The sequence below is a fragment of the Oncorhynchus nerka genome, linkage group LG2, assembly GCF_034236695.1.
Source record: "Oncorhynchus nerka isolate Pitt River linkage group LG2, Oner_Uvic_2.0, whole genome shotgun sequence".
Lineage (NCBI taxonomy): Eukaryota > Metazoa > Chordata > Actinopteri > Salmoniformes > Salmonidae > Oncorhynchus > Oncorhynchus nerka.
Genome location: NC_088397.1, coordinates 101,824,337 through 101,852,235, shown reverse-complemented (window position 1 = coordinate 101,852,235; position 27,899 = coordinate 101,824,337). Strand labels below are relative to the sequence as shown.

Below are 27,899 nucleotides of genomic sequence, written 5' to 3'. Positions count from 1 at the left end.
TAGGGGCCACCCCACCACCACTACACCAGACTCCTATAGGGGCCACCCCACCACCACTCACCAGACTCCTATAGAGGCCACCCCACCACCACTACACCAGGCTCCTATAGTGGTCACTCCACCACCACTACACCAGACTCCTATAGAGGCCACCCCACCACCACTACACCAGACTCCTATAGAGGCCACCCCACCACCACTCACCAGACTCCTATAGAGGCCACCCCACCACCACTACACCAGACTCCTATAGAGGCCACCCCACCACCACTACACCAGACTCCTATAGAGGCCACCCCACCACCACTCACCAGACTCCTATAGGGGCCACCCCACCACCACTACACCAGACTCCTATAGAGGCCACCCCACCACCACTACACCAGACTCCTATAGAGGCCACCCCACCACCACTACACCAGACTCCTATAGAGGCCACCCCACCACCACTACACCAGACTCCTATAGGGCCACCCCACCACCACTACACCAGACTCCTATAGAGGCCACCCCACCACCACTACACCAGACTCCTATAGAGCCACCCCACCACCACTACACCAGACTCCTATAGAGGCCACCCCACCACCACTACACCAGACTCCTATAGAGGCCACCCCACCACCACTACACCAGACTCCTATAGAGGCCACCCCACCACCACTACACCAGACTCCTATAGAGGCCACCCCACCACCACTACACCAGACTCCTATAGAGGCCACCCCACCACCACTACACCAGACTCCTATAGAGGCCACCCCACCACCACTACACCAGACTCCTATAGAGGCCACCCCACCACCACTACACCAGACTCCTATAGTGGGCCACCCCACCACCACTACACCAGACTCCTATAGGGGCCACCCCACCACCACTACACCAGACTCCTATAGAGGCCACCCCACCACCACTACACCAGACTCCTATAGAGGCCACCCCCCACCACCACTACACCAGACTCCTATAGGGGCCACCCCACCACCACTACACCAGGCTCCTATAGAGGCCACCCCACCACCACTACACCAGACTCCTATAGAGGCCACCCCACCACCACTACACCAGACTCCTATAGAGGCCACCCCACCACCACTACACCAGACTCCTATAGAGGCCACCCCACCACCACTACACCAGACTCCTATAGAGGCCACCCCACCACCACTACACCAGACTCCTATAGAGGCCACCCCACCACCACTACACCAGACTCCTATAGAGGCCACCCCACCACCACTACACCAGACTCCTATAGGGCCACCCCACCACCACTACACCAGACTCCTATAGAGGCCACCCCACCACCACTACACCAGACTCCTATAGAGGCCACCCCACCACCACTACACCAGACTCCTATAGGGGCCACCCCACCACCACTACACCAGACTCCTATAGAGGCCACCACCACCACCACTACACCAGACTCTATAGAGGCCACCCCACCACCACTACACCAGACTCCTATAGGGGCCACCCCACCACCACTACACCAGACTCCTATAGAGGCCACCCCACCACCACTACACCAGACTCCTATAGAGGCCACCCCACCACCACTACACCAGACTCCTATAGAGGCCACCCCACCACCACTACACCAGACTCCTATAGAGGCCACCCCACCACCACCACTACACCAGGCTCCTATAGAGGCCAACCCACCACCACTACACCAGACTCCTATAGAGGCCACCCCACCACCACTACACCAGACTCCTATAGAGGCCACCCCACCACCACTACACCAGACTCCTATAGAGGCCACCCCACCACCACTACACCAGACTCCTATAGAGGCCACCCCACCACCACTACACCAGACTCCTATAGAGGCCACCCCACCACCACTACACCAGACTCCTATAGAGGCCACCCCACCACCACTACACCAGACTCCTACCCCAGAGGCCACCCCACCACCACTACACCAGACTCCTATAGTGGCCACCCCACCACCACTACACCAGACTCCTATAGAGGCCACCTCACCACCACTACCACCACCAGACTCCTATAGAGGCCACCCCACCACCTCTACCCCAGACTCCTATAGGGGCCACCCCACCACCACTACACCAGACTCCTATAGAGGCCACCCCACCGCTACCACTACACCAGACTCCTATAGAGGCCACCCCACCGCTACCACTACACCAGACTCCTATAGAAGCCACCCCACCACCTCTACCCCAGACTCCTATAGTGGTCACTCCACCACCACTACACCAGACTCCTATAGTGGTCACTCCACCACCACTACACCAGACTCCTATATAGGCCACCCCACCACCTCTACACCAGACTCCTATAGAGGACACCCCACCACCTCTACACCAGACTCCTATAGAAGCCACCCCACCACCTCTACACCAGACTCCTATAGAAGCCACCCCACCACCACTACACCAGACTCCTATAGAGGCCACCCCGCCACCACTACACCAGACTCCTATAGTGGTCACTCCACCACCACTACACCAGACTCCTATAGTGGTCACTCCACCACCTCTACCCCAGACTCCTATAGTGGTCACTCCACCACCACTACACCAGACTCATGCACCTAGGTAGAACTGGACCTATAGTAGAGGAATAACATGTAGAGTAACTAAAGCTTTTTTTCCTGAAGGTACAGTCGTGTTAACCTGTAGTAGAGCATCTTCTGCTCCAGCTGCTGGATGTGTCTCTGTAGGACTGGTACTCTGCTGGCTTTAGCCTCCAGCTGCTGGATGTGTCTCTGTAGGACTGGTACTCTGCTGGCTTTAGCCTCCAGCTCTTTGACCTTCCCCATTCCACTGACCAGCGCCTGACGGGCATCCTCCACCTTCCTCCTCATGTCCCCCTGCTCCACCTGCAGTGCCCTGTTACACCCCTCTAACTCCGACACTGCCTCCCACGACGACCTCAGCTCTTGTTCCAGCTTTTTATTAAACAGAATGGCCTCCTCCACCTGCCCATTCGGAGAGCTGTGGATCGGGTCAATCTCATGGACGAGGCTCTGCAGGCTAGTGTACTGGCTACTGGTCTTCAGGCTAGAGTACTGGCTGGGGTCATGCTGGCTGCTGGGATTGCTGCTGTGGGTCGTCTTGATGTGGCTGAGGTTGTGGGTCTTGGTGTTCCCATGGCAGTTGTTGCTGCTGTGGGTCGTCCGGACAGATAGTTTGTGATGAGCGATGAAGCAGCCGCCCTCTGATTCGTGTTTGGAGTGGCTCTTCAACAGTCCTACCTGGGAGGGGACAGACAGACAACAGTAGGCTATGGCCAGTTCAGTGATGGGGGGATAATAGCCTGCTAACACATAGCTTTTCCAATGCCAACTTTCCCATAAACATATTAATTTGAAAGTGTCAGTGTCTCTATTCTAAAACTTCATGATGCTTTACAGGGCTATGTTTTGTTACAGACTCAAAGCCTCCCATCAACACATAATAATAACAATACCACTGATGCCCATCTGGATACCCTTACCTGTAGTGCCAGGGAGCGGGCATCACTGCTCTGTAGAGCCGCCCTCATATCCTCCACCAGCTCCCTCAGACTGGCATTCTCATCCTGTAGTTTAGTTATCCTTTCCTCTGCTTCCTCCAGAGCCACAATCTCCTCGTAACACTCCCGGGTGCAGGAGGCGCGCAGCTGCCGACAGCCCGGCAAATGTCTATCTGAGTTCGGTGACGATCCCCGGCTCTCTCTCCCACCGGTCCCCAGAGATAGCATCTTCTTTCGCCGCCTCAGAGGGATCCTCAGGCGGATCTGAGTCTCTATATGCTCGCTGTCTTTCCCGACCAGTAACCTCCCGTTCTCATACTGGGACCCAGCCTTGGTGCTGAAGTATCCGCAGAGTTTAGCGTGGAACTGCCTGAAGGTAAACTCACTGGGCAGATTATCCAGGACCCCCACACACTCCTCCGACTCAGAGTCTTTGTTCAACCCCAAGATCTCACACAGAATATTAAAGTCCTCCATGGATATCTTCCCATCTCCTGTACAGTCCATGTGGTGGAAGATCTCCTGCAGATACTGGTCCAGTCCGGTCGCCAGAACTATAATTTCGTTCTCTACTCCCCGATCCAGTCCGTAGTGGTAAGCCAGGGTACTCGCTATCCATTGTGTCCTGCGGGCGGGTCGGCCGTACAGATCACAACTATCTTTAACCAATATTTTATCCATTCTTTTCAAATCAGTACAAATCCATTGATGAGAAGAAAACAAGTTGTGTATCAGTGATCATGTTGTAGCATCCTGTGTCCATGTTCTCTTTTCCGTGACTGAATAAAAGTGTATTTCTGCAGAGGAGCTCTCTGTGGGCGCAGGGCGTTTCTTTGAAGCGAGTTTTGGCTCAGCCCCTCAACACATATAAACTGGGGCTACATTTGAAATGGTTTCCTCGAAAGTAGAGAAAGAAAATGTATGCTTATCACGTTCACATCTTTCTAACGCAGGCTAGCCTACATTACACTATACTACAGTAAGAGTAGAACACATCATATTTTATAGAATAGAAAGAAAAATGAAATAAAATAATGGGATAGAATACAATACAATGTGCAATATCATATTGCGACCTGATAATAACGGTCCTGACATGTAGCTTATTTGAAACAATAGGGTTTAAACCAATCAACTGCTGTTCTATTGAGTTAGACCAGTTGATTGGAAGTTGGGACTGGTCTGGTCGACCAACAGATATCAATACGGCTTCATTGTTCTGTAATTGAGTCCGTGAGGGGGGTAATGGTTTGAAAAGCCTAGGTGGTATTCATGCACGAAACAAAATATTGAATGATTTAAAGATTTTGTTATAATAGTTTCTAACAGGTTGAAAAAAGTAATTGCTGAAAATAATGACAGTCTTAAATTACTAAAATATTGTGTGGGTTGTTTGTATTTTTTGTAAAAACATTGTTTGTAGACTATTCTGATGCTAAAACAATCTTTTATCTAGTTCATAATTATCAGGATAATAGCAATGCTTGATTCTTCTAATCTAATCGGGCTTTCAAAGTTTCAGTTCGTTCCGGATTGGCCATTGCGATAAATAATATCCAATTATTATGATATATTATGATGTCACAATGTAACTTTCACTCACCGCAACATTGTTACAAACAACTTGTGACACTGGCGATTGTAACGTTACCAAGTTGTTGTCGCAACACTGGTTGCTAAGGTGACGTAAACAGTTCATGTGACATCCTACCGCATTTGATGTTATTCCGTCAAAGATGAAACCGTGATTCTACGTAATTATGAAAATAACTAGGCTATATATCATGTATCAGTGATGATATTGGTAAAAGATTTAAGGGACACAAACTGAAATAGCTGCCGAACTGCACTTCCAGTCTACCAAAGAGCTAAGGACTATTTCGTGTAGCGGTAAGTAGGAAGGTGATTCACAGAAAAGTTGACATGTAATTTTACTCAGATGATGTGAAAATGATGTGCCTGAAGGATCGGTAGGATCACCAACCCACACAGGCAAGCAGGACAGTAAAACGGTAGGCTTGTGCATTATGATTTTAAAAGTTACATAATAATGTAGAGCTGTATCTTGTATTGTTGTATGCGTAGCATTTACTCATTGTTGTTAGGAGTGTAGAGCATGACATTTGTTATTTTAAGAATAAAATAATGAACATTTACTTTGTTTGGCTGCAACGTAATTTATTATATTTATTTATATTTATTTTTTGACGAAGTTAGAAATAACAATGTTTGTTCCCTTGGCAGGTCTGTTATTGAGTCAGTAACGTTACATTGTCTATTAATCAGAAAAAGCTGTGACTGAACCATGGAGTCCAGATCGCTGTGTGAGGAACCAGACTCCAAGAGCTCTCTACCCTGTCCCTCTCCACCAGACTCTGATTTAGGGGAGGACACAGAGACAGAAGGGTGTGGGAGAGACAGGGACAGGGAGGACATGTTCCCAGGGGGACAAGAACATAGAGACCAGGACAGGTCATATTCGGAGTCCAGCTCACCTGTGGATGTCATCGTTACGACAGACAGCAAAGACATACCCGATGACCTGACCAGTACAAACAGCAAAGATGGCTCCCATGTCGTCAAATGGACTGTCAGCATTGTTATAGCCATTCCTAAAGGTACACTACCACATGTTGGGACTATACATATTACAACAGGCAAGCAGATTATGAATAGAAATGAAAACACAAAATACAGTAGCACCCACAAACACATTGGCAAACAGCAGAATTGCGCAGCATTTGAAATCACAAACATTAATTTTATAGAAAACAGAGAAGAAAATTAATGTTTCTTGTTTATAGTTACTAAAACTATAGCATACACACAAGAGTCCTTGACATCACCCCTAACTGTCCCCTATATCATAGAGCTACATTACCCCTATATGTATATCACCCCTATTTGTCCCCTATATGTCCTCTATACCATAGAGCACATTACCCTCTCTGTCCTCTATACCATAGAGATACATTACCCCTATATGTATATCACCCCTATCGGTCCCCTCTCTGTCCTCTATATCATAGAGCTACATTACCCCTATATGTATATCACCCCTATCTGTCCCCCATCTGTCCCCTATATCATAGAGCTGCATCACCATATCTGTCCTCTATACCATCGAGCTACATCACCACTATATGTATATCACCCCTATCTGTCCCCTATCTGTCCTCTATATCATAGAGCTGCATCACCATATCTGTCCTCTATACCATAGAGATTCATTACCCCATATGTATATCACCCCTATCTGTCCCCTATACCATTGACCTAAATCACCCTATCTGTCCTCTATACCATAGAGCTGCATCACCTCTGTATGTATATCACCCCTATCTGTCCCATATCTGTCCCCTATATCATAGAGCTGCATCACACTATCTGTCCCCTATATCATAGAGCTGCATCACCCTATCTGTCCCCTATATCATAGAGCTGCATCACCCTTTCTGTCCTCTATACCATAGAGCTACATTACCCCTATCTGTCCCCTATACCATAGAGCTACATTACCCCTATCTGTCCCCTATATCATAGAGCTGCATCACCCTCTCTGTCCTCTATACCATAGAGCTACATTACCCCTATCGGTCCCCTACACCATGGAGCTAAACTACCCCTATCTGTCCCCTATATCATGGAGCTACATTACCCTATCTGTCCCCTATATCATGGAGCTACATTACCCTATCTGTCCCATATATCATGGAGCTAAATTACCCCTATCTGTCCCCTATACCATAGAGCTACATTACCCCTATCTGTCCCCTATACCATAGAGCTACATTACCCCTATCTGTCCTCTATACCATAGAGCTACATTACCCCTATCTGTCCTCTATACCATAGAGCTACATTACCCCTATCTGTCCCCTATACCATAGAGCTACATCACCCCTCTGTCCTCTATCCCATAGAGATACATCACCTCTCTGTCCTCTATCCCATAGAGATACAACACCCCTCTGTCCTCTATCCCATAGAGATACATCACCCCTCTGTCCTCTACCCATACAGATACATCACCCCTCTGTCCTCTATCCCATAGAGATACATCACCCCTCTGTCCTCTATCCCATAGAGATACATCACCCCTCTGTCCTCTATCCCATAGAGATACAACACCCCTCTGTCCTCTATCCCATAGAGATACATCACCCCTCTGTCCTCTATCCCATAGAGATACATCACCCCTCTGTCCTCTATCTGTCCTCTATCCCATAGAGATACAACACCCCTCTGTCCTCTATCTGTCCTCTATCCCATAGAGATACATCACCCCTCTGTCCTCTACCCATACAGATACATCACCCCTCTGTCCTCTATCTGTCCTCTATCCCATAGAGATACATCACCCCTCTGTCCTCTATCTGTCCTCTATCCCATACAGATACATCTCCCCTCTGTCCTCTATCCCATAGAGATACATCTCCCGTCTGTCCTCTATCCCATAGAGATACATCACCCCTCTGTCCTCTATCCCATAGAGATACATCACCCCTCTGTCCTCTATCTGTCCTCTATCCCATAGAGATACATCACCCCTCTGTCCTCTATCTGTCCTCTATCCCATACAGATACATCACCCCTCTGTCCTCTATCCCATAGAGACACATCACCCCTCTGTCCTCTATCCCATAGAGATACATCACCCCTCTGTCCTCTATCCCATAGAGATACATCACCCATCTGTCCTCTATCCCATAGAGATACATCACCCCTCTGTCCTCTATCTGTCCTCTATCCCATAGAGATACATCACCCATCTGTCCTCTATCCCATACAGATACACCACCCCTCTGTCCTCTATCTGTCCTCTATCCCATAGAGATACATCACCCCTCTGTCCTCTATCTGTCCTCTATCCCATACAGATACATCACCCCTCTGTCCCCTATATCATAGAGCTGCATCACCCTCTCTGTCCTCTATACCATAGAGCTACATTATCCTCTCTGTCCTCTATACCATAGAGCTACATTACCCCATATGTATATCACCCCTATCTGTCCCCTATATCATAGAGCTACATTACCCCTATATGTATATCACCCCTATCTGTCCCCTATATCATAGAGCTACATTACCCCATATGTATATCACCCCTATCTGTCCCCTATATCATAGAGCTACATTACCCCTATATGTATATCACCCCTATCTGTCCCCTATATCATAGAGCTACATTACCCCTATATGTATATCACCCCTATCTGTCCCCCATCTGTCCCCTATATCATGGAGCTACATTACCCCTATCGGTCCCCTATATCATGGAGCTACATTACCCCTATCGGTCCCCTATACCATGGAGCTACATTACCCCTATCTGTCCCCTATACCATAGAGCTACATTACCCCTATATGTCCCCTATACCATAGAGCTACATTACCCCTATATGTCCCCTATACCATAGAGCTACATTACCCCTATCTGTCCCCTATACCATAGAAATAAACTACCCCTCTCTGTCCTCTATCCCATACAGATACATCACCCCTCTGTCCCCTATACCACGGAGACACATCACCCCTCTGTCCTCTATCCCATACAGATACATCACCCCTCTGTCCCCTTTCTGTCCTCTATCCCATAGAGATACATCACCCCTCTGTCCTCTATCTGTCCTCTATCCCATAGAGATACATCACCCCTCTGTCCCCTTTCTGTCCTCTATCCCATAGAGATACATCACCCCTCTGTCCCCTTTCTGTCCTCTATCCCATAGAGATACATCACCCCTCTGTCCCCTATCTGTCCTCTATCCCATAGAGATACATCACCCCTCTGTCCTCTATCTGTCCTCTATCCCATAGAGATACATCACCCCTCTGTCCCCTTTCTGTCCTCTATCCCATAGAGATACATCACCCCTCTGTCCTCTATCCCATAGATATAGATCATCCCCTCTGTCCTCTATCCCATAGAGATACATCACCCCTCTGTCCTCTATCCCATAGAGATACATCACCCCTCTGTCCTCTATCTGTCCTCTATCCCATAGAGATACATCACCCCTCTGTCCCCTCTGTCCTCTATCCCATACAGATACATCACCCCTCTGTCCTCTATCCCATAGAGATACATCACCCCTCTGTCCTCTATCCCATAGAGATACATCACCCCTCTGTCCTCTATCCCATAGAGATACATCACCCCTCTGTCCTCTATCTGTCCTCTATCCCATAGAGATACATCATCCCTCTGTCCTCTATCCCATAGAGATACATCACCCCTCCTATCCCATAGAGATACATCACCCCTCTGTTCTCTATCCCATAGAGATACATCACCCCCTCCCTCTGTCCTCTATCCCATAGAGATACATCACCCCTCTGTCCTCTATCTGTCCTCTATCCCATACAGATACATCACCCCTCTGTCCTCTATCCCATAGAGATACATCACCCCTCTGTCCTCTATCCCATAGAGATACATCACCCCTCTGTCCTCTATATGTCCTCTATCCCATACAGATACATCACCCCTCTGTCTGCTCTCAGTCCTCTATCCCATAGAGATACATCACCCCTCTGTCCTCTATCCCATAGAGATACATCACCCCTCTGTCCTCTATCCCATAGAGATACATCACCCCTCTGTCCTCTATCCCATAGAGATACATCACCCCTCTGTCCTCTATCTGTCCTCTATCCCATACAGATACATCACCCCTCTGTCCTCTATCCCATAGAGATACATCACCCCTCTGTCCGCTCTCTGTCCTCTATCCCATAGAGATACATCACCCCTCTGTCCTCTATCCCATACAGATACATCACCCCTCTGTCCTCTATCCCATAGAGATACATCACCCCTCTGTCCTCTATCCCATAGAGATACATCACCCCTCTGTCCTCTATCTGTCCTCTATCCCATAGAGATACATCATCCCTCTGTCCTCTATCCCATAGAGATACATCACCCCTCTGTCCTCTATCCCATACAGATACATCACCCCTCTGTCCTCTATATGTCCTCTATCCCATACAGATACATCACCCCTCTGTCTGCTCTCAGTCCTCTATCCCATAGAGATACATCACCCCTCTGTCCTCTATCCCATAGAGATACATCACCCCTCTGTCCTCTATCTGTCCTCTATCCCATAGAGATACATCACCCCTCTGTCCTCTATCCCATAGAGATACATCACCCCTCTGTCCTCTATCTGTCCTCTATCCCATAGAGATACATCACCCCTCTGTCCTCTATCCCATAGAGATACATCACCCCTCTGTCCTCTATCTGTCCTCTATCCCATAGAGATACATCACCCCTCTGTCCTCTATCCCATAGAGGTACATCACCCCTCTGTCCTCTATCTGTCCTCTATCCCATAAAAATGTATATTGGTGTGTTGTAATATAATTATTTCCCCTTTTGTCCCCTAGGTGAAGAACCCTGTCCTGTAGGTGAGGCTATGGTCTTAGTGGAGAAGGCCAAGAAGAAGCCCAAACGTGTTCTGTCTGGTGGAGTGGTGGAGGCCCCTAAGGCCCAGACATACTACCGTATAGAGTACAACATGCTGCCTGGTGACCCTGTTAAAGTAGATGTGGTGATGTTCGGCCTTGCTGCTAAGATCTACATGGAGAATGAGACCAAGGTAATGCCATCAGTGTGTTAGCCTGCTGAACTGAGACAAGTCTTTATTATGAACTCTGGGAAGGCCTTATCACAGTGCTATGCACTTGAGTAGTTCAGTGTGTGTGTGTGTGTGTGTGTGTGTGTGTGTGTGTGTGTGTGTGTGTGTGTGTGTGTGTGTTTTACATGCATAGATTTTGTACGAATGTAACAGAGGAAGCCATGCTGAGCTGAGTTGGTTTAGATTGACAGTTAATGGTTAATACCTGTCTATCAAATCAAAGTTTATTTGTCACGCGCGCCGAATACAGTGAAATGCTTACAGGCTCTAACCAATGGTGCGAAAAAAAGGTGTGTGTGTGTTTGAAAAAAAGAGTAGTGAGGCTATATACAGTAGCGAGGCCATAGAGTAGCGAGGCTATATACAGACACCTGTTAGTCAGGCTGATTGAGGTAGTATGTACATGTAGATATGGTTAAAGTGACTATGCATATACTGTATGATGAACAGAGAGTAGCAAGGCTATATACAGACACCGGTTAGTCAGGCTTATTGAGGTAGTATGTACATGTAGATATGGTTAAAGTGTCTATACATATATGATAAACGGAGAGTAGCAGTAGTGAGGCTATATACAGACACCGGTTAGTCAGGCTTATTGAGGTAGTATGTATACATAAGTATATATACCTGTCAGTCTGGGTTAATACCTGTCAGTCTGGGTTAATACCTGTCTATCTATACCTGTCAGTCTGGGTTAATAGCTGTCAGTCTGGGTTAATACCTGTCAGTCTGGGTTAATACCTGTCTATCTATACCAGTCAGTCTGGGTTAATAGCTGTCAGTCTGGATTAATACCTGTCTATCTATACCTGTCAGTCTGGGTTAATAGCTGTCAGTCTGGATTAATACCTGTCTATCTATACCTGTCAGTCTGGGGTAATACCTGTCTATCTATACCTGTCAGTCTGGGGTAATACCTGTCTATCTATACCTGTCAGTCTGGGGTAATACCTATCAGTCTGGATTAATACCTATCATTCTGGGTTAATACCTGTCTATCTATACCTGTCAGTCTGGGTTAATAGCTGTCAGTCTGGGTTAATACCTGTCTATCTATACCTGTCAGTCTGGGTTAATAGCTGTCAGTCTGGGTTAATACCTGTCAGTCTGGGTTAATACCTGTCAGTCTGGGTTAATACCTGTCTATCTATACCTGTCAGTCTGGGTTAATACCTGTCTATCTATACCTGTCAGTCTGGGTTAATACCTGTCAGTCTGAGGTAATACCTGTCAGTCTGGATTAATACCTGTCTATCTATACCTGTCAGTCTGGGTTAATACCCGTCTATCTATACCTGTCAGTCTGGGTTAATACCTGTCTATCTATACCTGTCAGTCTGGGTTAATACCCGTCTATCTATACCTGTCAGTCTGGGTTAATAGCTGTCAGTCTGGATTAATACCTGTCTATCTATACCTGTCAGTCTGGGTTAATACCTGTCAGTCTGGGTTAATACCTGTCTATCTATACCTGTCAGTCTGGGTTAATACCTGTCTATCTATACCTGTCAGTCTGGGGTAATACCTGTCTATCTATACCTGTCAGTCTGGATTAATACCTATCATTCTGGGTTAATACCTGTCTATCTATACCTGTCAGTCTGGATTAATACCTATCATTCTGGGTTAATACCTGTCTATCTATACCTGTCAGTCTGGATTAATACCTGTCTATCTATACCTGTCAGTCTGGGTTAATACCTGTCTATCTATACCTGTCAGTCTGGGTTAATACCTGTCTATCTATACCTGTCAGTCTGGGTTAATAGCTGTCAGTCTGGATTAATACCTGTCTATCTATACCTGTCAGTCTGGGTTAATACCTGTCAGTCTGGGTTAATACCTGTCTATCTATACCTGTCAGTCTGGGTTAATAGCTGTCAGTCTGGATTAATACCTGTCTATCTATACCTGTCAGTCTGGGTTAATAGCTGTCAGTCTGGATTAATACCTGTCTATCTATACCTGTCAGTCTGGGGTAATACCTGTCTATCTATACCTGTCAGTCTGGGGTAATACCTATCAGTCTGGATTAATACCTATCATTCTGGGTTAATACCTGTCTATCTATACCTGTCAGTCTGGGTTAATAGCTGTCAGTCTGGGTTAATACCTGTCTATCTATACCTGTCAGTCTGGGTTAATACCTGTCTATCTATACCTGTCAGGCTGGGTTAATACCTGTCTATATACACCTGCCAGTCTGAGGTAATACCTGTCTATCTATACCTGTCAGTCTGGGGTAATACCTGTCTATCTATACCTGTCAGTCTGGGTTAATACCTGTCAGTCTGGGTTTATACCTGTCTATCTATACCTGTCAGTCTGGATTAATACCTATCATTCTGGGTTAATACCTGTCTATATATACCTGTCAGTCTGGGTTTATACCTGACTATCTATACCTGTCAGTCTGGATTAATACCTATCATTCTGGGTTAATACCTGTCTATCTATACCTGTCAGTCTGGGTTAATACCTGTCTATCTATACCTGTCTGTCTGGGTTTATACCTGTCTATCTATACCTGTCTGTCTACACCTGTCTGTCTGGGGTAATACATGTCTGACTGTCTGTCTGTGTTAAGGTGCTTTGTGTTGCTACTTTCTCCACTCTGACAGACAGACAGACAGTTATTACCCCAGACAGACAGTTATAGACAGACAGACAGACAGACATGTATGAACACAGACAGACCGGTATAGACAGATAGAAAGGTATTTACCCAGACTGACAGGTATAGATAGACAGGTATTAATCCAGACAGACAGGTATAGACAGACAGACGGGTATTAAGCCAGACAGACCGGTATAGACAGACAGACAGACAGGTATAGTCAAAGACAGGTATTAACCCAGACTGACAGACCGGTATAGACAGACAGACAGGTATAGACAGACAGACGGGTATTAAGCCAGACAGACAGGTATAGACAGACAGACGGGTATTAAGCCAGACAGACGGGTATTAAGCCAGACAGACGGGTATATAGACAGACAGACCGGTATAGACAGACAGACGGGTATTAAGCCAGACAGACCGGTATAGACAGACAGACGGGTATTAAGCCAGACAGACCGGTATAGACAGACAGACGGGTTTTAAGCCAGACAGACAGAAAGACAGACAGCTAAAATCTACATGTAGAATGAGAGGAAGTTAGTGTGTGTGTGAGAGAGACCAAGATAATGCCGTGATTGTGTTAGCCTGCTGAGCTAAAGCGAAGTTAGACGGACGGACGGACAGACCAAGGTAATGCCATGATTGTGTTAGCCATGACACTACCGGTACCCTCTATATATAGCCTCGCTATTGTTATTTTACTGCTTCTGTCTAATTATTTCTTACTTGTAATTTTTAGTATAACACTTATTTTTTTCTTAAAACATCTTAAAGCATTGTTGGTTAAGGGCTTGTAAGTAAGCATTTCACTGTAAGGTCTAAACCTATTGTATTCAGTGCATGTGATTTGATTTTCTGAGTAAAGCCAAGGCAGACAGACAAACAGACCAAGGTAATGCCATGATTGTGTTTGCCTTCTGAGCTAAAGCTAAAGCAGACAGACAAACAGACCAAGGTAATGCCATGATTGTGTTAGCCTTCTGAGCTAAAGCTAAAGCAGACAGACAAACAGACCAAGGTAATGCCATGATTGTGTTAGCCTTCTGAGCTAAAGCTAAAGCAGACAGACAAACAGACCAAGGTAATGCCATGATTGTGTTAGCCTTCTGAGCTAAAGCTAAAGCAGACAGACAAACAGACCAAGGTAATGCCATGATTGTGTTAGCCTTCTGAGCTAAAGCTAAAGCAGACAGACAAACAGACCAAGGTAATGCCATGATTGTGTTAGCCTTCTGAGCTAAAGCTAAAGCAGACAGACAAACAGACCAAGGTAATGTCATGATTGTGTTAGCCTTCTGAGCTAAAGCTAAAGCAGACAGACAAACAGACCAAGGTAATGCCATGATTGTGTTAGCCTTCTGAGCTAAAGCTAAAGCAGACAGACAAACATACCAAGGTAATGCCATGATTGTGTTAGCCTTCTGAGCTAAAGCTAAAGCAGACAGACAAACAGACCAAGGTAATGCCATGATTGTGTTAGCCTTCTGAGCTAAAGCAGACAGACAGAAAGACAGGCATGGCATGGCATGGGCATGTAAACCCACTCAATCTCAACACAATGACACACCCTCCTTTTCTCTCGTTGAATATAATGGTACTCAATGTAGAGTCCTCAAACTGACCAGGCACATTATGTCCAACAGGTGTATAACGGACCATGTGGTGTGTGTATGTATCTCCCCAGGTGTTGAAGCCGTGGCTTGAAGGGGACCAGGTGTGGTTAGGCTGGTCTCAGTCTGTAAAGGTTAGAGTCACCAGAGAGCTGCTCATTAAACTGGTGTCTCATAAAATCACCTTCAAAATCTGGGACACCAAGGACAGGGTCTCTGCTAAAGCCAGGTATTGTACCACTCACACAGATTACAGACTAAGGAATTGTAGCACATATTACAGACAAGACCAGGTATTGTACCACTCACACAGACTAAGGCCAGGTATTGTACCACATATTACAGACAAGGCCAGGCATTGTGCCACTCACACAGATTACAGACTAAAGCCAGGTAGTGTGCCACTCACACAGATTACAGACTAAGGCCAGGTATTGTACCACATATTACAGACAAGGCCAGGCATTGTGCCACATATTACAGACAAGGCCAGGCATTGTGCCACTCACACAGATTACAGACTAAAGCCAGGTATTGTACCACTCACACAGATTATAGACTAAGGCCAGGTATTGTACCACAGATTATAGACTAAAGCCATGTATTGTACCACAGATTATAGACTAAAACCAGGTATTGTACCACAGATTCTAGACTAAAACCAGGTATTGTAACACAGATTACAGACTAAGGCCAGGTATTGTACCACAGATTATAGACTAAAGCCATGTATTGTACCACAGATTATAGACTAAAACCAGGTATTGTACCACAGATTACAGACTAAGGCCAGGTATTGTACCACAGATTATAGACTAAAGCTATGTATTGTACCACAGATTATAGACTAAAACCAGGTATTGTACCACAGATTACAGACTAAGGCCAGGTATTGTACCACAGATTATAGACTAAAGCCATGTATTGTACCACAGATTATAGACTAAAACCAGGTATTGTACCACAGATTCTAGACTAAGGCCAGGTATTGTACCACAGATTATAGACTAAAGCCATGTATTGTACCACAGATTATAGACTAAAACCAGGTATTGTAACACAGATTACAGACTAAGGCCAGGTATTGTACCACAGACTATGGACTAAAGCCAGGTATTGTACCACAGATTATAGGCTAAAACCAGGTATTGTACCACAGATTATGGACTAAAGCCAGGTATTGTACCACAGATTATAGACTAAGGCCATCAGATTATAGACTAAAGCCAGGTATTGTACCTCAGACTATGGACTAAAGCCAGGTATTTTACCACAGACTATAGACTAAAACCAGGTATTGTACCACAAATTATAGACTAAGGCCAGGTATTGTACCACAGATTATAGACTAAAGCCAGGTATTGTACCACAGATTATAGACTAAGGCCAGGTATTGTACCACATATTATAGATTAAGGCCAGGTATTGTAACACAGATTACAGACTAAGGCCAGGTATTGTACCACAGATTATAGATTAAGGCCAGGTATTGTAACACAGATTATAGACTAAAGCCAAGTATTGTACCACAGATTGTGGACTAAAGGTTCAATTCAATCTAGAGTACTGAAGAACTGCATTACAGCGCGTTAGAAATGTTAAATCAACGTTCCTGGTTCAGTGGTAAATGCTGCATATCTCGGCTCAATCTGATATTAACTTTCGATATCAATAGTGATATAATGCTGAACCTCAGCGATACGGATTGAACTGAGCCCCAACAATGAATAAGTATGTAAACCTGTTGTTCAATGTAAGTGTGGCTCAAAGTGTCTTGCTTGCTTATTTATTGATCCAGATATGACCGACCCAAAACCTTCCGGCTGCCACAGGCCAAACCAGGGGAAGACAATGATCTAGGTAAGAGCTGCGGTTTGAACCCGTTTTAACTTCTAATAACATCACTGGGAATTATTTAGCTAACCATAGACATAATACAATCATAATATAATCTCCATCTGTGACCTGAGATCTGGGCTGGGGCAGGGCACTGGGCTTAGCTAAGCATAGACATAATAGAATCTCCCTCTGTGACCTGAGATCTGGGCTGGGGCAGGACACTGGGCTTAGCTAAGCATAGACCGAGTACAATCTCCATCTGTGACCTGAGATCTGGGCTGGGGCAGGACACTGGGCTTAGCTAAGCATAGACAGAGTACAATCACAATATAATCTCCATCTGTGACCTGAGATCTGAGCTGGGGCAGGGCACTGGGCTTAGCTAAGCATAGACATAATACAATCTCCCTCTGTGACCTGAGATCTGGGCTGGGGCAGGGCACTGGGTTTAGCTAAGCATAGACATAATACAATCTCCCTCTGTGACCTGAGATCTGGGCTGGGGCAGGACACTGGGCTTAGCTAAGCATAGACATAATACAATCTCCATCTGTTACCTGAGATCTGGGCTGGGGCAGGGCACTGGGCTTAGCTAAGCATAGACAGAGTACAATCACAATATAATCTCCATCTGTGACCTGAGATAGACATAATACATTCTCCATCTGTGACCTGAGATCTGGGCTGTGGCAGGGCACTGGGCTTAGCTAAGCATAGACACAATACAATCTCCCTCTGTGACCTGAGATCTGGGCTCGGGCAGGGCACTGGGCTTAGCTAAGCATAGACATAATACAATCATAATACAATCTCCATCTGTGACCTGAGATAGACATAATACATTCTCCATCTGTGACCTGAGATCTGGGCTGGGGCAGGGCACTGGGCTTAGCTAAGCATAGACATAATACAATCTCGACCTGAGATCTGGGCTGGGGCAGGGCACTGGGCTTAGCTAAGCATAGACATAATACAATCATAATACAATCTCCATCTGTGACCTGAGATCTGGGCTGGGGCAGGGCACTGGACTTAGCTAAGCATAGACATAATACAATCTCCCTCTGTGACCTGAGATCTGGGCTGGGGCAGGGCACTGGGTTTAGCTAAGCATAGACATAATACAATCTCCCTCTGTGACCTGAGATCTGGGCTGGGGCAGGACACTGGGCTTAGCTAAGCATAGACATAATATAATCTCCATCTGTGACCTGAGATCTGGGCTGGGGCAGGACACTGGGCTTAGCTAAGCATAGACATAATACAATCTCCATCTGTGACCTTATATCTGGGCTGGGGAATGGCACTGGGCTTAGCTAAGCCTAGACATAATACAATCTCCATCTGTGACCTGAGATCTGGGCTGGGGCAGGACACTGGGCTTAGCTAAGCATAGACATAATACAATCTCCCTCTGTGACCTGAGATCTGGGCTGGGGCAGGGCACTGGGCTTAGCTAAGCATAGACAGAGTACAATCACAATATAATCTCCATCTGTGACCTGAGATCTGGGCTGGGGCAGGGCACTGGGCTTATCTAAGCATAGACAATACAATCTTCATCTGTGACCTGAGATCTGGCCTGGGGCAGGGCACTGGGCTTAGCTAAGCATAGACATAATACAATCTCCCTCTGTGACCTGAGATCTGGGCTGGGGCAGGGCACTGGGCTTAGCTAAGCATAGACATAATACAATCTCCCTCTGTGACCTGAGATCTGGGCTGGGGCAGGACACTGGGCTTAGCTAAGCATAGACATAATACAATCTCCCTCTGTGACCTGAGATCTGGGCTGGGGCAGGACACTGGGCTTAGCTAAGCATAGACAGAGTACAATCACAATATAATCTCCATCTGTGACCTTAGATCTGGGCTGGGGCAGGGCACTGGGATTAGCTAAGCATAGACATAATACAATCTCCATCTGTGACCTGAGATCTGGGCTGGGGCAGGGCACTGGGTTTTTAGCTAATCTCCCTCTGTGACCTGAGATAGACATAATACAATCTCTCCCTCTGTGACCTGAGATCTGGGCTGGGGCAGGGCACTGGGCTTAGCTAAGCATAGACAGAGTACAATCACAATATAATCTCCATCTGTGACCTGAGATAGACATAATACATTCTCCATCTGTGACCTGAGATCTGGGCTGTGGCAGGGCACTGGGCTTAGCTAAGCATAGACACAATACAATCATAATACAATCTCCATCTGTGACCTGAGATAGACATAATACAATCTCCCTCTGTGACCTGAGATCTGGGCTGTGGCAGGGCACTGGGCTTAGCTAAGCATAGACACAATACAATCTCCCTCTGTGACCTGAGATCTGGGCTCGGGCAGGGCACTGGGCTTAGCTAAGCATAGACATAATACAATCATAATACAATCTCCATCTGTGACCTGAGATAGACATAATACATTCTCCATCTGTGACCTGAGATCTGGGCTGGGGCAGGACACTGGGCTTAGCTAAGCATAGACAGAGTACAATCACAATATAATCTCCATCTGTGACCTGAGATCTGAGCTGGGGCAGGGCACTGGGATTAGCTAAGCATAGACATAATACAATCTCCATCTGTGACCTGAGATCTGGGCTGGGGCAGGGCACTGGGTTTAGCTAAGCATAGACATAATACAATCTCCCTCTGTGACCTGAGATCTGGGCTGGGGCAGGACACTGGGCTTAGCTAAGCATAGACATAATACAATCTCCATCTGTTACCTGAGATCTGGGCTGGGGCAGGGCACTGGGCTTAGCTAAGCATAGACAGAGTACAATCACAATATAATCTCCATCTGTGACCTGAGATAGACATAATACATTCTCCATCTGTGACCTGAGATCTGGGCTGTGGCAGGGCACTGGGCTTAGCTAAGCATAGACACAATACAATCTCCCTCTGTGACCTGAGATCTGGGCTCGGGCAGGGCACTGGGCTTAGCTAAGCATAGACATAATACAATCATAATACAATCTCCATCTGTGACCTGAGATAGACATAATACATTCTCCATCTGTGACCTGAGATCTGGGCTGGGGCAGGGCACTGGGCTTAGCTAAGCATAGACATAATACAATCTCGACCTGAGATCTGGGCTGGGGCAGGGCACTGGGCTTAGCTAGCATAGACATAATACAATCATAATACAATCTCCATCTGTGACCTGAGATCTGGGCTGGGGCAGGGCACTGGACTTAGCTAAGCATAGACATAATACAATCTCCCTCTGTGACCTGAGATCTGGGCTGGGGCAGGGCACTGGGTTTAGCTAAGCATAGACATAATACAATCTCCCTCTGTGACCTGAGATCTGGGCTGGGGCAGGACACTGGGCTTAGCTAAGCATAGACATAATACAATCTCCATCTGTGACCTGAGATCTGGGCTGGGGCAGGACACTGGGCTTAGCTAAGCATAGACATAATACAATCTCCATCTGTGACCTTATATCTGGGCTGGGGAATGGCACTGGGCTTAGCTAAGCCTAGACATAATACAATCTCCATCTGTGACCTGAGATCTGGGCTGGGGCGGGACACTGGGCTTAGCTAAGCATAGACATAATACAATCTCCCTCTGTGACCTGAGATCTGGGCTGGGGCAGGGCACTGGGCTTAGCTAAGCATAGACAGAGTACAATCACAATATAATCTCCATCTGTGACCTGAGATCTGGGCTGGGGCAGGGCACTGGGCTTATCTAAGCATAGACAATACAATCTTCATCTGTGACCTGAGATCTGGCCTGGGGCAGGGCACTGGGCTTAGCTAAGCATAGACATAATACAATCTCCCTCTGTGACCTGAGATCTGGGCTGGGGCAGGGCACTGGGCTTAGCTAAGCATAGACATAATACAATCTCCCTCTGTGACCTGAGATCTGGGCTGGGGCAGGACACTGGGCTTAGCTAAGCATAGACATAATACAATCTCCCTCTGTGACCTGAGATCTGGGCTGGGGCAGGACACTGGGCTTAGCTAAGCATAGACAGAGTACAATCACAATATAATCTCCATCTGTGACCTTAGATCTGGGCTGGGGCAGGACACTGGGCTTAGCTAAGCATGGACAGAGTACAATCTCCATCTGTGACCTGAGATCTGGGCTCGGGCAGGGCACTGGGTTTAGCTAAGCATAGACATAATACAATCACAATATAATCTCCATCTGTGACCTGAGATCTGGGCTGGGGCAGGGCACTGGGTTTAGCTAAGCATAGACATAATACAATCTCCCTCTGTGACCTGAGATCTGGGCTGGGGCAGGGCACTGGGCTTAGCTAAGCATAGACATAATACAATCTCCATCTGTGACCTGAGATCTGGGCTGGGGCAGGACACTGGGCTTAGCTAAGCATAGACATAATACAATCTCCATCTGTGACCTTAGATCTGGGCTGGGGAAGGGCACTGGGCTTAGCTAAGCCTAGACATAATACAATCTCCATCTGTGACCTGAGATCTGGGCTGGGGCAGGACACTGGGCTTAGCTAAGCATAGACATAATACAATCACAATATAATCTCCATCTGTTACCTGAGATCTGGGCTGGGGCAGGGCACTGGGCTTAGATAAGCATAGACAGAGTACAATCACAATATAATCTCCATCTGTTACCTGAGATAGACATAATACATTCTCCATCTGTGACCTGAGATCTGGGCTGTGGCAGGGCACTGGGCTTAGCTAAGCATAGATACAATACAATCTCCCTCTGTGACCTGAGATCTGGGCTCGGGCAGGGCACTGGGCTTAGCTAAGCATAGACATAATACAATCATAATACAATCTCCATCTGTGACCTGAGATAGACATAATACATTCTCCATCTGTGACCTGAGATCTGGGCTGGGGCAGGGCACTGGGCTTAGCTAAGCATAGACATAATACAATCACAATATAATATCCATCTGTGACCTGAGATCTGAGCTGGGGCAGGGCACTGGGCTTAGCTAAGCATAGACATAATACAATCTCCCTCTGTGACCTGAGATCTGGGCTGTGGCAGGGCACTGGGCTTAGCTAAGCATAGACAATACAATCTCCCTCTGTGACCTGAGATCTGGGCTGGGGAAGGGCACTGGGCTTAGCTAAGCATAGACAATACAATCTCCCTCTGTGACCTGAGATCTGGGCTGGGGAAGGGCAATCTAGACAATACAATCTCCCTCTGTGACCTGAGATCTGGGCTGGGGCAGGACACTGGGCTTAGCTAAGCATAGACATAATACAATCTCCCTCTGTGACCTGAGATCTGGGCTGGGGCAGGACACTGGGCTTAGCTAAGCATAGACAGAGTACAATCACAATATAATCTCCATCTGTGACCTTAGATCTGGGCTGGGGCAGGGCACTGGGATTAGCTAAGCATAGACATAATACAATCTCCATCTGTGACCTGAGATCTGGGCTGGGGCAGGACACTGGGTTTAGCTAAGCATGGACAGAGTACAATCTCCATCTGTGACCTGAGATCTGGGCTCGGGCAGGGCACTGGGTTTAGCTAAGCATAGACATAATACAATCACAATATAATCTCCATCTGTGACCTGAGATCTGGGCTGGGGCAGGGCACTGGGCTTAGCTAAGCATAGACATAATACAATCTCCCTCTGTGACCTGAGATCTGGGCTGGGGCAGGGCACTGGGTTTAGCTAAGCATAGACATAATACAATCTCCCTCTGTGACATGAGATCTGGGCTGGGGCAGGGCACTGGGCTTAGCTAAGCATAGACATAATACAATCTCCATCTGTGACCTGAGATCTGGGCTGGGGCAGGACACTGGGCTTAGCTAAGCATAGACATAATACAATCTCCATCTGTGACCTTAGATCTGGGCTGGGGAAGGGCACTGGGCTTAGCTAAGCCTAGACATAATACAATCTCCATCTGTGACCTGAGATCTGGGCTGGGGCAGGACACTGGGCTTAGCTAAGCATAGACATAATACAATCACAATATAATCTCCATCTGTTACCTGAGATCTGGGCTGGGGCAGGGCACTGGGCTTAGCTAAGCATAGACAGAGTACAATCACAATATAATCTCCATCTGTGACCTGAGATAGACATAATACATTCTCCATCTGTGACCTGAGATCTGGGCTGTGGCAGGGCACTGGGTTTAGCTAAGCATAGACACAATACAATCTCCCTCTGTGACCTGAGATCTGGGCTCGGGCAGGGCACTGGGCTTAGCTAAGCATAGACATAATACAATCATAATACAATCTCCATCTGTGACCTGAGATAGACATAATACATTCTCCATCTGTGACCTGAGATCTGGGCTGGGGCAGGGCACTGGGCTTAGCTAAGCATAGACATAATACAATCATAATACAATCTCCATCTGTGACCTGAGATCTGGGCTGGGGCAGGGCACTGGACTTAGCTAAGCATAGACATAATACAATCTCCATCTGTGACCTGAGATCTGGGCTGGGGAAGGGCACTGGGCTTAGCTAAGCATAGACATAATACAATCACAATATAATCTCCATCTGTGACCTGAGATCTGAGCTGGGGCAGGGCACTGGGCTTAGCTAAGCATAGACATAATACAATCTCCCTCTGTGACCTGAGATCTGGGCTGTGGCAGGGCACTGGGCTTAGCTAAGCATAGACAATACAATCTCCCTCTGTGACCTGAGATCTGGGCTGGGGAAGGGCACTGGGCTTAGCTAAGCATAGACAATACAATCTCCCTCTGTGACCTGAGATCTGGGCTGGGGAAGGGCACTGGGCTTAGCTAAGCATAGACAATACAATCTCCCTCTGTGACCTGAGATCTGGGCTGGGGAAGGGCACTGGGCTTAGCTAAGCATAGACATAATACAATCATAATACAATCTCCATCTGTGACCTGAGATCTGGGCTGGGGCAGGGCACTGGGCTTAGCTAAGCATAGACATAATACAATCTCCCTCTGTGACCTGAGATCTGGGCTGGGGCAGGGCACTGGGCTTAGCTAAGCCTAGACATAATACAATCTCCCTCTGTGACCTGAGATCTGGGCTGGGACAGGGTACTGGGCTTAGCTAAGCCTAGACATAATACAATCTCCATCTGTGACCTAAGATCTGGGCTGGGGCAGGGCACTGGGCTTATCTAAGCATAGACAATACAATCTCCCTCTGTGACCTGAGATCTGGGCTGGGGAAGGGCACTGGGCTTAGCTAAGCATAGACAATACAATCTCCCTCTGTGACCTGAGATCTGGGCTGGGGAAGGGCACTGGGCTTAGCTAAGCATAGACAATACAATCTCCCTCTGTGACCTGAGATCTGGGCTGGGGAAGGGCACTGGGCTTAGCTAAGCATAGACATAATAAGATTCCTAATTTCCAGTCACTCTCCGCTTCCCTGTAAGTTTGTATTGGCGGGTTGCTTTAACCAGGACACTGCGGAGCAGGAGTGTGATATTGGTCTCAAAATCTACCTCAATTCAGGAATTGGAGATTGCCTTGTACTCCTAATTGACCCATTATTCAAAATATTACATAAAGAAGACTGAAATACCTTAAGTTTTTCATAAAACTGCCCTTTTCGTCCTCGTGTGAACTAGTAGAAGCAACAGCAGACAGCAGACATTTTGGCAGTTGATGTTCAATTCCATTCCATAATGGCTGCTGTGCCTCAGCTATCTATCATGAGGACAGGTTTACTTAAAAAACAGCAGTATTTCAATCTTCTCGGTTTAGCATTTTGGATTTTGGGTGAATTAGGAGTACAACGCCATCTCCCATCACTGAATTGAGGTATGTTTTCAGACCCATATCTCACACCGGCTCCGCGGTGTCCTGATCAAAGCCTTACAGGGAAGCATACTTACAATGACCATAAGGTCAGAAACTTATCATAGCTAAGCACTGGAAAACTGTCCCTGCCTGGGCTCCTAATGCAGTGTTTCACACTCATCTCCTGTAGCACCCCAGACAATTCCACTTATTAGGTCCAGAACTAGCACACCTGTTTCAACTAATCAAGGGCTTGATGATTGGTTGACCAGTTTAATCAGGTCTGCTGGTATTGAGGAAGATAAGTGAAAGGTCTGTTGGTTGTAGTGAGAAACACTGTCTACTGCAGGCATTTTCTTTTGATGATAGCTACACAGCTACATTTCTTCATAGCGATGTGCGTAGCTATCTAGCACAGCCTTAAAACATGCAGGTGTCTTAGAATCCTAATAGAAGTTTTATTGAAATGTAAACAGACATTCTCACTGTGGCGATTCTTTAAACAAATGTTTAGGCCCTAGATTCAGTCAGTTACTGGTGTGGTGATAAATCGAATCAAATTTGATTGCACACATACACATATTTAGCAGATGTTATTGCGGGTGCGGCAAAATGCTTGTGTTCCTAGCTCATACAGTGAACTAGTATCTAACAGTACAGAGCTGGTGTAACTGAGTCAGGTTTGTAGGCCTCCTTGCTCACACACACTTATTCAGTTCTGCCCACAAATTGTCTATAGGATTGAGGTCAGGGCTTTGTGATGGCCACTCCAATACCTTGACTTTGTTGTCCTTAAGTCATTTTGACACAACTTTGGAAGTATGCTTGGGGTCATTGTCCATTTGGAAGACCCATTTGCGACCAAGCTTTACCTTCCTGACTGATGTCTTGAGATGTTGCTTCAATATATCCACGTAATTTTCTTACCTCGTGAAGCCATCTATTTTGTGAAGTGCACCAGTCTCTCCTGCAGCAAAGCACCCCCACAACATGATGCTGCCACCCCCATGCTTCATGGTTGGAATAGTGTTCTTTGGCTTGCAATCCTTCCCCTTTTTCCTCCAAACATAACAATGGTCATTATGTCCAAACTGTTCTATTTTGTTTCAGTAGACCAGAGGACATCTCTCCAAAAAGTAGGATCTTTGTCCCCATGTGCAGTTGCAAACCGTAGTCTGGCTTTTTCATGGCGGTTTTGGAGCAGTGGCTTCTTCCTTGCTGAGTGGCCTTTCAGGTTATGTCGATATAGGACTCGTTTTACTGTGGATATAGATACTTTTGTACCCATTTCCTCCAGTATCTTCACAAGGTCTTTTGCTGCTGTTCTGGGATTTATTTGCACTTTTCGCACCAAAGTACATTCATCTCTAGGAGACAGAACGCGTCTCCTTCCTGAGCGGTATGACGGCTGCGTGGTCCCATGGTGTTTATACTTGCGTACTATTGTTTGTACAGATGAATGTGGTACAGGCACTTCAGGCATTTGGAAACTGCTCCCAAGGATGAACCAGACTTGTAGAGGTCTACATTTTTTTTTTCTGAGGTCTTGGCTGATTTCTTTTGATTTTCTCATGATTTCAAGCAAGGAGGCACTGAGTTTGAAGGTAGGCCTTGAAATACATCCACAGGTACACCTCCAATTGACTCAAATGATGTCAACTAGCCTTCTAAAGCCATTACATAATTTCCTGGAATTTTCCAAGCTGTTTAAAGGCACAGTCAATTTAGTGACCCACTGGAATTGGGATTATAGTGAATTCTAAGTAAAATAATCTGTCTGTAACAATTGTTGGAAAAATTACTTGTGTCATGCACAAAGTAATGTCCTAACCGACTTGCCAAAACTACAGTTTGTTAAACAGAAATTTGTGGAGTGATTGAAAAATGAGTTTTAATGACTCCAACCTAAGTGTATGTAAACTTCCGACTTCAACTGTACATATGAGATTAGTAAAGCAGTATGTAAACATTATTAAAAAGACTAGTGTCCCATTATTAAAGTGGCCAGTGATTCCATGTCTATGTATATAGGGAAGCAGACTCTAAGGTATAGGGTTGAGTAACCAGTGATTCCATGTCTATGTATATAGGGCAGCAGCCTCTAAGGTATAGGGTTTAGTAGCCAGTGATTCCATGTCTATGTATATAGGGCAGCAGCCTCTAAGGTATAGGGTTGAGTAACCAGTGATTCCATGTCTATGTATATAGGGCAGCAGCCTCTAAGGTATAGGGTTGAGTAACCAGTGATTCCATGTCTATGTATATAGGGCAGCAGCCTCTAAGGTATAGGGTTGAGTAACCAGTGATTCCATGTCTATGTATATAGGGCAGCAGCCTCTAAGGTGCAGGGTTGAGTAACCAGTGATTCCATGTCTATGTATATAGGGCAGCAGCCTCTAAGGTATAGGGTTGAGTAACCAGTGATTCCATGTCTATGTATATAGGGCAGCAGCCTCTAAGGTATAGGGTTGAGTAACCAGTGATTCCATGTCTATGTATATAGGGCAGCAGCCTCTAAGGTATAGGGTTGAGTAACCAGTGATTCCATGTCTATGTATACAGGGCAGCAGCCTCTAAGGTATAGGGTTGAGTAACCAGTGATTCCATGTCTATGTATATAGGGCAGCAGCCTCTAAGGTATAGGGTTGAGTAACCAGTGATTCCATGTCTATGTATATAGGGCAGCAGCCTCTAAGGTATAGGGTTGAGTAACCAGTGATTCCATGTCTATGTATACAGGGCAGCAGCCTCTAAGGTATAGGGTTGAGTAACCAGTGATTCCATGTCTATGTATATAGGGCAGCAGCCTCTAAGGTATAGGGTTGAGTAACCAGTGATTCCATGTCTATGTATATAGGGCAGCAGCCTCTAAGGTATAGGGTTGAGTAACCAGTGATTCCATGTCTATGTATATAGGGCAGCAGCCTCTA

The 27,899-nt window shown here is 46.4% G+C and overlaps 2 protein-coding genes across 2 annotated transcripts in view; one reads left to right on the top strand and one right to left on the bottom strand.

Moving 5' to 3' along the window:
• Positions 1-2,617: 2,617 nt before the first annotated feature.
• efcc1 (EF-hand and coiled-coil domain containing 1) lies at positions 2,618-4,257 on the bottom strand. The gene is made up of 2 exons (XM_029645194.2): positions 3,478-4,257; positions 2,618-3,235 (listed from the first exon to the last, which is right to left on the bottom strand). Exons 1-2 carry the CDS (start codon positions 4,174-4,176, stop codon positions 2,618-2,620), a joined length of 1,317 nt encoding a protein of 438 aa, XP_029501054.2. The 5' UTR covers positions 4,177-4,257.
• A 1,543-nt stretch (positions 4,258-5,800) lies between these two features.
• The window catches only part of cfap92 (cilia and flagella associated protein 92 (putative)), a 69,982-nt gene continuing 47,883 nt past the window's right edge, over positions 5,801-27,899 (top strand). Inside the window, exons 1-4 of the mRNA XM_065022084.1 lie at positions 5,801-6,113; positions 10,897-11,108; positions 15,458-15,612; positions 17,182-17,243. Coding sequence (XP_064878156.1) covers positions 5,801-6,113; positions 10,897-11,108; positions 15,458-15,612; positions 17,182-17,243 — 742 coding nt within the window. The remainder of the gene's footprint in view (positions 6,114-10,896; positions 11,109-15,457; positions 15,613-17,181; positions 17,244-27,899) is intronic.